Genomic DNA, 12,401 nt, shown 5'->3' with positions numbered 1-12,401 from the left:
AGCGACATTTTGAAGTTGTCCAGATGTGAGTTTTAATCCAAGCGTGGCTAAGGGAACTCAAATATACACTGCTTTCATAATCATGAATAATTTGAGTGAAAAAACGCCTTTGGGGTCAAAACATAAAGAATCAAGTAGATTACAGCTGGAAAGTAAAATTGTATCACATGGTCCCTTTTGTGTTTGGCTGGATCACCTGATAGGCCTCACACTGCCCACAGCCAGAGGGCTGATTGCCCGGAGGAGCTGAGCTGCAGCCATGAGGACTCATGTCTCTCATCACCCACTGACATGGAAAGTGGGAGCATAAGATCTGCGACATCTCTTCAACCAGCAGACAACATGCTGCTTTGAAGTGGAAGTGGACCCAAATTGGATTATGGAGCATCTCTGAAGAGCAGCTCCTGTAGATTTGATTACACACGCCACCTCACCCAGCACCGACACTCCTGCTTCCCTCAAAGCAGATGAGACGACGCGGGGCGGTGCTCTATGCTGGAGTCTGGTACTGCACTTTTTAATGTGTGCCCATCTGCCAGCCATTTACCTGATTACTTTTGTATAACTCAGACGGCTCTGGCTGTACCAGAGCAGCTGGGAGGCTGGAGAATGGCATTAGGCTTTGGACACAAGGAAGATAAGGACCAGATGACCCTTTTATCCACAAAAACAAGCACCCAGATATCAACTACATGGTGAAAATTGACATTTGGCACAATGGAATATAATGTTGAGCAAAAAAAAATGTGTTGGCACAAAAGAAAACAAATCTTACAAATTAAACCATATTCTCAAAATGGAGAAAAACAGCAAACAAGCTGTTCTTATCATCAGCTCTTGGGCTGAAGTGCTGTTGAAAATAAAGTCCTAAGCAGTGACTAAAAGCCCTCAACGCAAACATGGCACACAGACCACCTTCTATTTCAGAGGAAAATAACATCCAGTCCTGGTTTAACTTGGGCTCATTATGGTGGAAGTGGGTTCCAGGGCCAGGAAGTTTCATTGCTTTCCAAATAAATCTGACTAAACAGGGCTGTAATCCAAATTCGTGGTCTCATGCAGTCCTCCTATAGTCGTCACATTACGTGAGAGGGCTCTCAAAAATCACACTTTGTCCGTCTGGATGTCACTCGTTACATTACATACAACTTAAGGTAAATAGCACAGTTGCTTGAAAACAACTTTCTAAAAATGGCTGGAAAATCCTTTTTTCTTTCTCCCCCAGAAACAGCTGCTCATTTTCGCCCAGCAAAGGCCGGTTTCTGATTGTTTCCACATAAAGGGGCAAAGCAAGCTCTCAAATTCAAAGCAGCTCATGAAGAAAATATCAAAAAAGAATGAGGCCCTCGAACATTCCTCTGATTTTACCGAGTGACACAGAGGGTTTTCATTACCACGCTCACTGCTAGCAAATCTAAGACATCACCTTTGATTATGTTACATAGAAGCTGGCAGAGGAACAGTCAGAGGGGGCTGTGGGTGTGACAGTCTGCGTCGACTATTAAAATTACTGTTTCAAATCAAATGGCATAATGTACTTTTGTTTGTAGAGACATTTAGATGACAAACAGTGTAATTTTCTAACCAGTCTCCACTGAAAAAAAACAAACACTGCCATTACTGACATGTGGCCCTCATGTCGGGTTATCCTGGCACCAGCTCCTCCGCTGTGTGGCAGAGGGAACTTGTCAGTGAGCGTAAACAGCTCTCTTGGCTTAGTTCTCCGAGCTAAAACACCCCCTCTCCCCATCCCATCTACTAACCCCCGACACCCCATCTCTTTGTGCTGTGTGGCGTCAGCTGCAATGAGCTCCAGATGTGGCCTGGCACCCCTCCAGTCACGGCGCTGGATGTGGTTTGAAGGTAGTTTGGAAACACCACCCACCGGCGGACCCAATGAAAGTTCCTACAGACTGCAGTGAGAGGTTTTCTGTCGTTGCTTCTTGTTTGTGCGGACTGCCGGAGCACAGGAGAAGTGCAGTGCTCGCTCTCTGTGCATCTGTGTCTTCCTCTTGTTTGTGCATGTGTTACTTATTGAACATGCTTTGAATAAGTAAGTATATGAGACAGTAGATGAAAGTAATTCCATCTGCTTCAGTAGATATGGAAAATCAACATCCTTTATGCACCCCAGGCTTCCATCCTTTGTTCCCTTTGCTCATAAATACTGGGTAATAATATGTTCTGTCTTTAATAACGTAAGAGAAGACAATTCATGCACAGAAGTTTTCTTTAAAAACACAAGGTGGCAAACCAGCAGCCAGAGGTTCCACGTTTGTAAACAGTTTCAGGTTTCAGGTCGTTAACTCACTATAAATACAAAAAAAAAAAAACATCGACCATCAGCTTCTGATCTCAGTGTAGGAAAATGTTAATGTTTCACACTAGAAGCAGGAGAACTCAAGTCTTTGCTAATATATTTAGAAAGACATGAAACTAGTACAGTAAAAGTAATTAGAGACACGCTTCTCGGAACAGATCACTAAGGAAAGATGAGGGCTGAACATGAATGTTCCTAAAGACCAAGTCAACTTCAGTCTGTAAAATCCATCTGTATTACTGGGATGTCAGCAGTTTAGGTTTTAGAGTTTGATTTATTTTTTTCCACTTCATTAATACAAAGTAAATAATGGAGACACTGATGCTTTTCTCTCTTTCTCACAGTTTCTCTGTTTAGTTTTCCAGCAACGCACTAAGAGGAGCCAATGAGGTCACTGTGTAAAAGCTGGCAGTGAATTCATATGGTGCACTGAACGAAAAACACATGATGTTTGTAAGACAACAGCGCCCCCTGCAGTCAGAGATTTAAAAAAAAGGGCAGTGAGGATCAAGTCACAAGGCATATATTGAGTCAGCCACAATATTAAAATCAGTTATCTGTTTAATGTCGTGGCTAGTGTTTGTAAATTCGTTTTTGGAAGTTTGACAAATACAATTTATACAGGAAGATGCTGCCTCCAGTTTTAATAGAAAGTGCTTGTGTAGAACAGATAGACTCTTTGGAGGAGGACCCACTCCTCCTGAATGGCAAATTCTAAGGTAAAGAAAACTTTGTTCTTGGTTGCAGGTGATTATATATGAATGGCCATGTAACGATGACTACAGTCCTATTATGCTATTCGACCCCTCATAAATCCTACACATTGGATCTTTCACAATAAACAAACAACAATCCTAACTGAGATAGATACTGCCTCCGGTTTTACTGTAAACTGCTGTGTCAAACATGACATTTAAAATCATAAATACTGCAGTGAGGGTAGAAGCTGCTGATCGTGAAGAACTAAATTACTCAATTCGCTAATTGTAGCACAAAGGCTCTCAGTGATAAGAACAATTTGGAAATGGCCGCTGTCATTGTTTAGTTAAATAGATTTAATATTTAATAATCATTTTTTCACCAATGGAGAAAGATGCGCTGCACAGCTCTGGCTTATCTGACAGGGGTTCTTTAGTGAAGCAGATACAAATAATAAGAACTCTCAGTCTTCAATAACACAAACAGCTGAGGAACACTAAGTCAAATCTGTATATTAAATAATATTAGTGTTCCCTCAGCATGAAGGCAGGCTTCAGATCTTACTCTTCGCTATACATTATATTTAACTAGTACTCAACAAGAATCCAGCATAAGTAGCAGACGGTGGAAACTGGTGTATTTGACAGGTTTTACAGGCAGCTTTGGGTTTGTGTACTATACACAAGCAGTAAACCATTAATTAAAAACAGGGTGAGGTCTGTGGTATAAATATAGAAAATGTTATGTTTTGTACACCCTGATTCACTCAGTGTTTTTTTCGCTGATGTTCAGTTGAGAAATAGAAACAGTCCAATATGGTGAATCCAGGTCAACGTGATCCTGAGTCATGTGGACCTCACTTGGTAAATTCAAGTTCATTTCATTTGTCTGATATTAGAAACACAGCGTGCCCCTTATGCAGTGTGTGTGTTCGCGGTCAACAAGGTGGTTTTAAGAGCTCCTGCAGATCTCCCTGCTGTGCCAGCTGGTGGGACAGCTGGAGCCTCTTGTTCTTCTGGCTGCAAAGTGCTGGACAGTTCTCAACAAGCAGCCGACACACCTCTTCATGGCCCTGTTCTGAAGCCTGCTCAAGCATTTCACAAAACAACAAATGCAAACAATAGTTACATGGTCATCAACTCTCTCGCTCTCTCTCTAGAAAGATGGTTCTTATGGTACTGCTGCGAATTCTGTACCTTGTGTAAAGGGGATGCACCGTCGTCATCACAGAGCGTAGGATTTGCCCGGTGGTGCAGAAGGAGTCTGACCACATCCAAGTGGCCGCAGTACGCTGACCGATGCAGCGGGGTGGCACCTCCTGGTGTCTGCGGAGACGCACATGCACCATTATCTAGAAGGAACTTGCACACGGCAAGATGGCCACTGCGACTTGCATAGTGCTGAGACAAAACACAAAAAAAGAGAGGCATCAATTTATAGACAAGAGAACCACAGGCGAAACAGCGCTTATATGTTCCAAGCAAACTATACCAGAGCTGTGTATCCAGACGAGTCCCTCACGTTGATGTCTGTGCCCTTCTGAACCAACTGCTTAACCCTCTCCAGGTCACTGGCCATGGCAGCAGACCAGATGCCTGCAAGGAGAAACACACAGCACACAACACTGTACTTGACTAAATGATAGATAGATAGATAGATAGATAGATAGATAGATAGATAGATAGATAGATAGATAGATAGATAGATAGATAGATAGATAGATAGATTACTTTATTCATCCCCGAAGGGAAATTAAGTTGTCATAGCAGCCTGTATATTTGAATACAACAAAATACAATACAATAGAATAAAATAAAAAAATATTGAGATAGAAAGAATAAAAAACAGAAACACAAGATAAATAGGTAGTTAAGGTGCAGTGGCAAGATGATGTTAATAGTACTGATGATATGATGGTAATGTTATTGTTAGACAGTATATAAGAATAGTACAGTATATATAGTATATAATATAACATAATATATATTTATATATGATAGTAATTATACCAATATAAAAGCAGTATATAGTAATAATGGCAGCAACAGTATATAATAATAATAATAGTAATAGTGATATAATAATAGTAATTATAACATGTACACATGTATAAAAATGTGTATATGGACTTATGTATACAAAGAATATACAGAGAGTATGATATAATATATGATATATAGTAGAGGTATGAATATAAGTATTTGACTATACAATAGGTAATATAATATACTATAAATGATGCAAAACGGGAAGGACAATACCTGTTAGGCCAAGTTACTTAATGAAGAAATACGATATTATTGGGGAATAACGGAGCTATTTCATTTTATGTATAGTAGTACTAACCTCGTTCAAAATCCATTTCATCCAGAGTCTGGTAAACACTGGGAGAGGAGACAGGATGGGAGCAGCAGGAGCAGTGTTGTTTGTCAGACGCCATGTTGATCCAAACTGTCACAGACTGGTTCCGACCTGGAGATGAACACTGTTAGTTTGTGAGTCACATGTTTGAATTAACGTCATGCAAGAGGATTTATCAAATATGATGTTCGGATTGCCCATAGACCATCATACTGTTTGACACTTCCGTGTTTCTTCTTCTTGTCTTTGGGAACAACTTCGTAGTGCCACACCGCCACCTACATGTCAGCTTCGCACACACACCAGCCCAGAAGTAAAGCTGAGTATACAGTAAATATGCAAACGAATTAAAACATATTTTAATTTAATAATTCAGAAAAATAATTTCACTATGTTTTATTAAACATAAATAAAGGCTAAATGTTGTTTGCTCCACTTTAGTCTAAGCACAATGACAGCGTGATTGCGTATGAACACTCGGACCAATCACAGAGCTCCATTCGGGATGATGCTTTCAGGTGCTCACGGGTTTTTCGGTGTGTATTAGTTTTGTTCAAATAAGAAGCGACGAGACATAACTTTTGTTCTGTGGCGGGATAATAATGATGAAAGATGCACTACTCCCCTTATACGACTGATAAGTGCATGTATTTACAATCAGATATACTTACAAATCGTTTTGTTATAAATGACTGGCACAGCCCCATTTGGTTTATATTTTTCTTATTTACACCAACAGGAGATACATTTTTATAATAAACTAGTAATAAATACAATGTTGTAACTTTAGAACACTACTAAGCGCAGGTATGGCTATCCATCTGATATATATCCACCACTCATCCGCCTTTACAAGGCAAAGAAGCCACGTTTCCGATGTTCCCTGCTGGCCACTGAAGGCAGCTGTAGTCTCGTGTTGTTGTCTGATGCTAAACATCAGATCCAGTCTCCAGAAGAAGAAATTATTATTTTTATTAAAAACCAAAGCGTAAAGAATGAGAAGAGTCACGTTGTTTATCAACGGGACGTCTAAGAATGGCAAGGTGGGTAGAAAGGGAGTGTGAGTGCGTTGAGTTCCTGAGCCCGGGCCGCAGAATGACTGTGGCTTTTCCACTCAAGAGTATTTGTGTTTGATATTTGTGTTTGATTTAGTTAGCTAACAAACTCACCTCACACCGTAGCTAACACACGTCAACTCACATGTTAGAGACACGTAGCGGTTAGCTCGCTGCTAACTGCTCCATGCATCTGGTACCAGGCAGGAGTGACCCGTTTAGCTTCAGGCTTAAATTCCTAACAACCCACTAATTCTGTTTAAACCTCTCCCCTTTGTTTTAGGTTGTAGCAGTGTACGGGACCTTGTCTGACTTACTCTCTGTAGCCAGCAATAAGTTAGGGATCAAAGCCTGTAGTTTATACAATGGTAAAGGTGGTCTGATAGACGACATAGCCCTCATCAGGTAAGCTCCCTCAGTGATGATGATAAACGTGTTGCTCAAACCCAATGGACGCCTCACCTCATCACCTCTCTGTGTTTCTGTGTTTCTGACAGAGACGACGATGTGCTGTACGTGTCAGAGGGAGATCCATTCATCGGTGAGAGCTGCCATGTCTGCTGCAGGAGTCCCCATCCACCGCTGGGTGAAAGTGTTCGGGTGGTCTCAACAACTCTTCCTCCTTCTCTCTCTTGTGTCTCAGGTCCTCAAGATGAAGCCAAGGTCAGAGCAGATCTGCATGGAGCCCACTCCGACTGGCTGACCCTCAACATCGGCGGGCGCCTCTTCACCACCACCAGGTCTGTGTGCTAGGGGTGGGAATTGGCAAAAATGTGACGATTCAATAGTATTGCGATATTTGGGCCACGATTCAATAGTATTGCGATTCTGCGATATATTGCGATACTTAAAGTATTGCGATTCGATTCTGCAATACATTGCGATTCATGTCCCCCATATTATTCAAAGGCATTACAAAAAATGAGGAAAATAAGACTGCTCAACTCACTTCAAATGTCACATTTAATTCTGTGAACAACATGGTCTTCTACACATTAACTGAAGTGCAAAAACTAAGAAAGGGTAGTGCAAAAACTTTGTCCTTGAACATTCAGGACACAGGACCTTTGTAATTATTTTCTGAATAGGAGACCTCTCACATGAACACTGAGCTCCCAGCACAATTATTTAAATACAATACAGTAACATAAAGCAGACATAATAGAGTAACATATACCTGAGAATAATCATATAAATAAGAGTAACCTAGAGCTTCAATCAAATTGAGAAAAACAAAAAAATGTGTACTGCTAGAGTCCAGTCCAGTTGGCTGCAAGGTCATGATCCAAAATGTTAAATTCATTTGGGAATATTGGCATTTTTGTTCAGAAAAAGGAGTTGGTCAACATGCTCATATGTTAAAGTGCTCCTCTGGGCCGTTACTATATCTCCTGCAGTGAAGAACATCCTTTCCGCATACACACTAGGTATTTTTTAAACTCTGAAACTCTCCTCGTCATGCTTTGCCAGCCAGGGGCTGTTACATATATAATTGTAAATAAAGTATTAAAAAAAAATATCGCGATTCTGAACAGAATCGATTTTTTCCCCCACCACTACTGTGTGCTGGGTTCACCTGCGATGAACACAACCCAACAGACTGGGCCAGTCAGAACCACAGGGTGCGTTTACGTTCTCTTTGTAACGGGACTGTGTGTGTTTTGTGTTTCAGGAGCACCTTGGTCAGCAAAGAGCCGGAGAGTATGCTTGCTCATATGTTCGGAGAGAAAGGTAAATTATGGCAACCCAAACCCTATATCTCAGACTGAAAATCACTAAAGGTCAAACCATCCTTACTGAAAGTGGTTCATCAACCTCTGTGTTTGCTCCAGATGTGTGGGGGAACAAGCAGGACGAGCATGGGGCGTACCTTATCGACCGCAGCCCGGAATACTTTGAGCCTATTCTCAACTACCTGAGACACGGTCAGCTCATTATCAATGAAGGCATAAATATAAGAGGTAAGCTTGTGATGGAGTCTACCGGAATAACTGTGACCAAGGTCTTAATAATCTGATATAATTCCCACAGCAACTCTTTTCTTAAATTGTGCGGCGTGTGTCTTGCAGGTGTCCTTGAGGAGGCGCGGTTCTTTGGGATTGAGCAGTTGGCTGAACAGCTGGAAGCAGCAATCAAGGTATCAGGAAGAATGGAATGCAAAATATCTTACATGTAGAAATGTGATGCTTTCGTAAAATGAACTCTGACTCTGCTCATTTCCACAACAGAACTCCCAGCCACCTGAGGACCACTCTCCCATTTCCCGTAAAGAGTTGGTTCGTTTTCTTCTGGCCACGCCCACCAAGTCGGAGCTCCGCTGTCAGGTACAGCTTCATTTAAGTGTTTTCATTTACCGATCCATTTCCCCATATCCTATTCATATTTAATTCTCTTCCTCTTAATGTTTTCAGGGACTTAATTTCAGTGGTGCCGATCTGTCCCGACTTGATCTGCGCTACATCAATTTTAAAATGGCCAATCTGAGCCGCTGCAATCTGACTCACGCCAACCTGTGCTGTTCCAATCTGGAGCGGGCCGATCTCTCCGGAGCCAACCTGGACGTGAGTCTGAAAACTCTCTTCTTGTCTGCAGACTCTGCACTGAATGATTCATGTGCACACACAGTATCAGGCCATACAAAGTGCAGGAGGCACTCAAAAATGTTTCAACAGTGGGGAAGCCAACGTTTCCTAATTCCAACTCGTGTGTATCTTTTTGTGTTAATTTTGGTTGTTGGTCCTCCTGCTGGTGAAAAACTTTTGGTTTGCACTTCTGGTGCCTCAGTTGTGTGGAAGAAGGGCCATTCACTTGCTAAACATGTTTTTCCAATGGTACATACTTGGATAGTTGGTGTTCAGTCCTTTATAAGTCTATATACACATATTTATACACGTGTAAATGTTATTATTATTATTATTATTATATTTATTTACTATTATTATTATATATACTGTTGCTGCCATTATTACTATATACTGCTATTATATTGGTATAATAACTATCATATATAAATATATATTACGTTATATTATATACTATATATACTGTACTATTTTTATATACTGTCTAACAATAACATTACCATCATATCATCAGTACTATTACCATCATCTTGCCACTGCACCTTATCTACCTATTTATCTTGTGTTTCTGTTTTTATTCTTTCTACCTCAATATTTTTTGTTTTATTCTATTGTATTTTATTGTATTCAAATATACCGGCTGCTATGATGACTTAATTTCCCTTCAGGGATGAATAAAGTAATCTATCTATCTATCTATCTATCTATCTATCCAGCTTTACCAATTTCTAAACTTACTCACCGACCCCACTGTCTGGGTCATGTTTTTGTAGAAATACAACTTTCTTATTATCAGTGTAGCACCCACTTTTATCGAGAGAGATACAGGTGCGGTATGTTAAGGATTTGTTATTATGAGAAGTGGACTGCCACATCATCATGGTATCCTTTGTACACATCCACTCTTCAGATTCTTTCTATATGCAAAAATGCACACGTGTCATTTTTGTTCACTAAGACCAAATGATTGATGGTTGACGTGACTTAATATCTGCATATAAAATGAAAAGCCTGACTCCTGTTGATGTTTGGTTTCTCTCCTGCAGGGTGCGAACTTACAAGGGGTGAAGATGCTCTGTACCAATGCTGAGGGGGCTTCTCTCAAAGGATGTAATTTTGAAGAACCCTCTGGACTGAAGGCCAACCTGGAAGGTAATCTGCTTCAGTTCTTAATCAAAGACGACCTGGTCGCACATTTATAGTCATCGTTTTAACCATGTGTCCTTTTGACCAGGTGCCAATCTGAAAGGAGTTGACATGGAAGGAAGCCAAATGACCGGCGTCAACCTGCGTGTGGCCACTCTGAAAAATGCAAAGCTGAAGAACTGTAACCTCCGGGGAGCCACTCTAGCCGGGACTGATCTCGAGGTGAATTAAAGCTCTCAGAAAGGATTAACTCTAAAAAACACTTATGTACACTCAGCTGGCAGTCAGTCTTTTTTACAGCCACATTTCAGAGCCATCAGGGAGAAAATGGTGCAGAACTGAATAAATGGTTTCATAGATCATTTTAATACACTATTTATTTTCGTTACATCCAAGTTATTTTGCCAAAACATTTTTAATGTCTGATAACTCAGCAGCAGTAATGTCACAGTAATTCAAGGCTGAACCCAAGGATGAAATTAATGATTGTATGATTAAAAACTAGATGTATTGGTGTTTTACAGTTAGTTCTTTTGAATGTGTATCAACCAGATGCTATATGACACTAATGGTGTTCTTCTCTTTTCTTACTGCGTTGAACACGATGCCTTTTTTAATTTGCAGAATTGCGACCTGTCTGGCTGCGATCTACAAGAAGCCAACCTGAGGGGGTCCAATGTGAAAGGAGCCATTTTCGAAGAGATGCTGACCCCTCTGCACATGTCACAGAGTGTCAGATAACTCGGCAGGCGCCCACAGGTCCATTGTGGGCCACAGCTGGCTTCTGTTAATGCTCTTCTCCTCCAGTCCTCCTCCCCCATACTTCCCCAACAGCCCATCTCTCTTTACCTGTCTGCAGCACAGGTACTCGTATGCACATCCCTGGTCATTCCACCAATGTTATGTTAGCTTTAAATATCTTGCACTAGAAACTATCCAGGGTTGTAAATGTATGTTTTTAAATGTAAAGCTGTATATCACCAAAACAAACACAGGTTTCTTTTTATGTGTAGATGTGTCTGGATGCAATCCGATGACTATACTCATTTAATATTTTACATGATTTATCTTGACTTCATATGACTTGATGGTAGTCAAAGTCAGAGCAGTGAAGGTCAGAGCTTCACTGAAAGCTGCTGTAGCATAAATTGAAGGTGTCATTTACCAATAACTGTGTAACTTCATTTAGCTGAATTCAACATATTATGAATAAGCAATGCAAGCCAAAGCCATACAACAGCACAGTCTAATCAAAGGCTAAAAGTGATACTGAAACTATGCTGCAGGCTAGATTTACAGTTTGGGTATGCAATACATCATTTACAGCTGTGAGGTGTCTCCTTTCCTACTCTTAAATATTGTGTTCTCGAGAAAAAAAAGAAGGTTTTTCCATGTTTTGCGCTCTGTGAATCTACCTCTTTTTTTAATCCAGTGTGCGAGTGAACCACAGTTGCATGCATTTAACTGTGGCACTGCTTGGTGGTCTGTTGATGTTATTCTTCCAATTATGAGAAAACCTGGGCTTTAAAAGAAAGCCATTTTGTCTGTGTTCATGTTGTCAGAGTGGGTTTACCTGGAAACATGCTCCATATATATATTGATGTATATCACTTAATCATGCTTTGAACCTATTTGCACAAATGTATGTTAACTTATAACGTGTTATTCCTTTTCGCCAAAAACGCTTGGTGCTTGTTATCTTCTTTGAATCAAATCCAGTGCTTCCGAATCTTCCCAGAAAAATAAATGTTAAATACTATCATGAGAGGGGGCAGGTGTTGGGAGCTGTTGTGGAGGATGTCTCTGCAGTTCTTACTGGACAGTGTCTGTTTGCATGTGTAAAGAGCTGTTACTACTAATCTCTGTCCGTGGCTCAAAGCTGCTCCAATGCAATACTATTCACTCAGTGCAGTTGTAGGTACCCAGTCTGTGAGAATTAACGATGAAGGCAATCAAACTGTGTATTTCACCTTGAGTGTGAGAATCAATTGAAGAGCAATGGCTATTTATTTTTAATACATCTGGCTGAATGCAACATGGGGCAGAGGTTAGTTTGTGTTTGAAAGAGGGAATGATGTAGGTCTCTGTACGATTATTGCACTCAACCTTGGAATTTTATTTCCATAAATGACTGTTATAAATAAACTACAATGAAGAAAGGCTCTTAATTTATTGTGACTCAGTGGGGAATGAATGAGTTTTCTGACTGTTTAACACAAAATGACTGGAACTATCTCA

At 40.5% G+C, this 12,401-nt stretch overlaps 2 protein-coding genes across 3 annotated transcripts; one reads left to right on the top strand and one right to left on the bottom strand.

Moving 5' to 3' along the window:
• Positions 1 to 3,579: 3,579 nt before the first annotated feature.
• Positions 3,580 to 5,614, bottom strand: ankrd39 (ankyrin repeat domain 39). The gene is made up of 5 exons (XM_061071633.1): positions 5,594 to 5,614; positions 5,366 to 5,491; positions 4,511 to 4,614; positions 4,216 to 4,419; positions 3,580 to 4,103 (listed from the first exon to the last, which is right to left on the bottom strand). The coding sequence occupies exons 2-5, from the start codon at positions 5,457 to 5,459 to the stop codon at positions 3,957 to 3,959; spliced, it is 549 nt and encodes a 182-aa protein (XP_060927616.1). The 5' UTR covers positions 5,460 to 5,491; positions 5,594 to 5,614; the 3' UTR covers positions 3,580 to 3,956.
• A 680-nt stretch (positions 5,615 to 6,294) lies between these two features.
• Positions 6,295 to 12,322, top strand: kctd9a (potassium channel tetramerization domain containing 9a). 2 transcript variants are annotated; one of them, XM_061071277.1, is made up of 12 exons: positions 6,295 to 6,423; positions 6,719 to 6,840; positions 6,933 to 6,976; positions 7,079 to 7,175; positions 8,108 to 8,166; positions 8,268 to 8,396; positions 8,505 to 8,572; positions 8,664 to 8,759; positions 8,847 to 8,996; positions 10,064 to 10,169; positions 10,252 to 10,385; positions 10,788 to 12,322. In XM_061071277.1, the coding sequence occupies exons 1-12, from the start codon at positions 6,376 to 6,378 to the stop codon at positions 10,902 to 10,904; spliced, it is 1,170 nt and encodes a 389-aa protein (XP_060927260.1). In that variant the 5' UTR covers positions 6,295 to 6,375; the 3' UTR covers positions 10,905 to 12,322. The 2 variants fall into 2 exon arrangements, with proteins under 2 accessions (XP_060927260.1, XP_060927259.1); XM_061071276.1 differs by having other exon boundaries at positions 6,933 to 7,175.
• Positions 12,323 to 12,401: the final 79 nt, after the last annotated feature.

Source organism: Limanda limanda, chromosome 5 (genome assembly GCF_963576545.1).
Source record: "Limanda limanda chromosome 5, fLimLim1.1, whole genome shotgun sequence".
Classification (NCBI taxonomy): Eukaryota; Metazoa; Chordata; class Actinopteri; order Pleuronectiformes; family Pleuronectidae; genus Limanda; species Limanda limanda.
Note: the sequence above shows the minus strand (reverse complement) of the source record. Positions and strands in the feature narration are given on the sequence as shown.

Excerpts from the sequence above, each read along its gene's own strand:
- ankrd39 (XM_061071633.1), bottom strand. The coding sequence starts at position 5,459 with ATGGCGTCTGACAAACAACACTGCTCCTGCTGCTCCCATCCTGTCTCC. Across the intron at positions 4,420-4,510 it reads CGTCTGGATACACAGCTCTG|CACTATGCAAGTCGCAGTGG; the intron begins GTATAGTTTGCT and ends GTTTTGTCTCAG. Across the intron at positions 4,104-4,215 it reads GTGCATCCCCTTTACACAAG|GCTTCAGAACAGGGCCATGA; the intron begins GTACAGAATTCG and ends ATGCTTGAGCAG.
- kctd9a (XM_061071276.1), top strand. The coding sequence starts at position 6,376 with ATGAGAAGAGTCACGTTGTTTATCAACGGGACGTCTAAGAATGGCAAG. Across the intron at positions 6,841-6,932 it reads GACGACATAGCCCTCATCAG|AGACGACGATGTGCTGTACG; the intron begins GTAAGCTCCCTC and ends TGTTTCTGACAG. Across the intron at positions 10,386-10,787 it reads TAGCCGGGACTGATCTCGAG|AATTGCGACCTGTCTGGCTG; the intron begins GTGAATTAAAGC and ends TTTAATTTGCAG.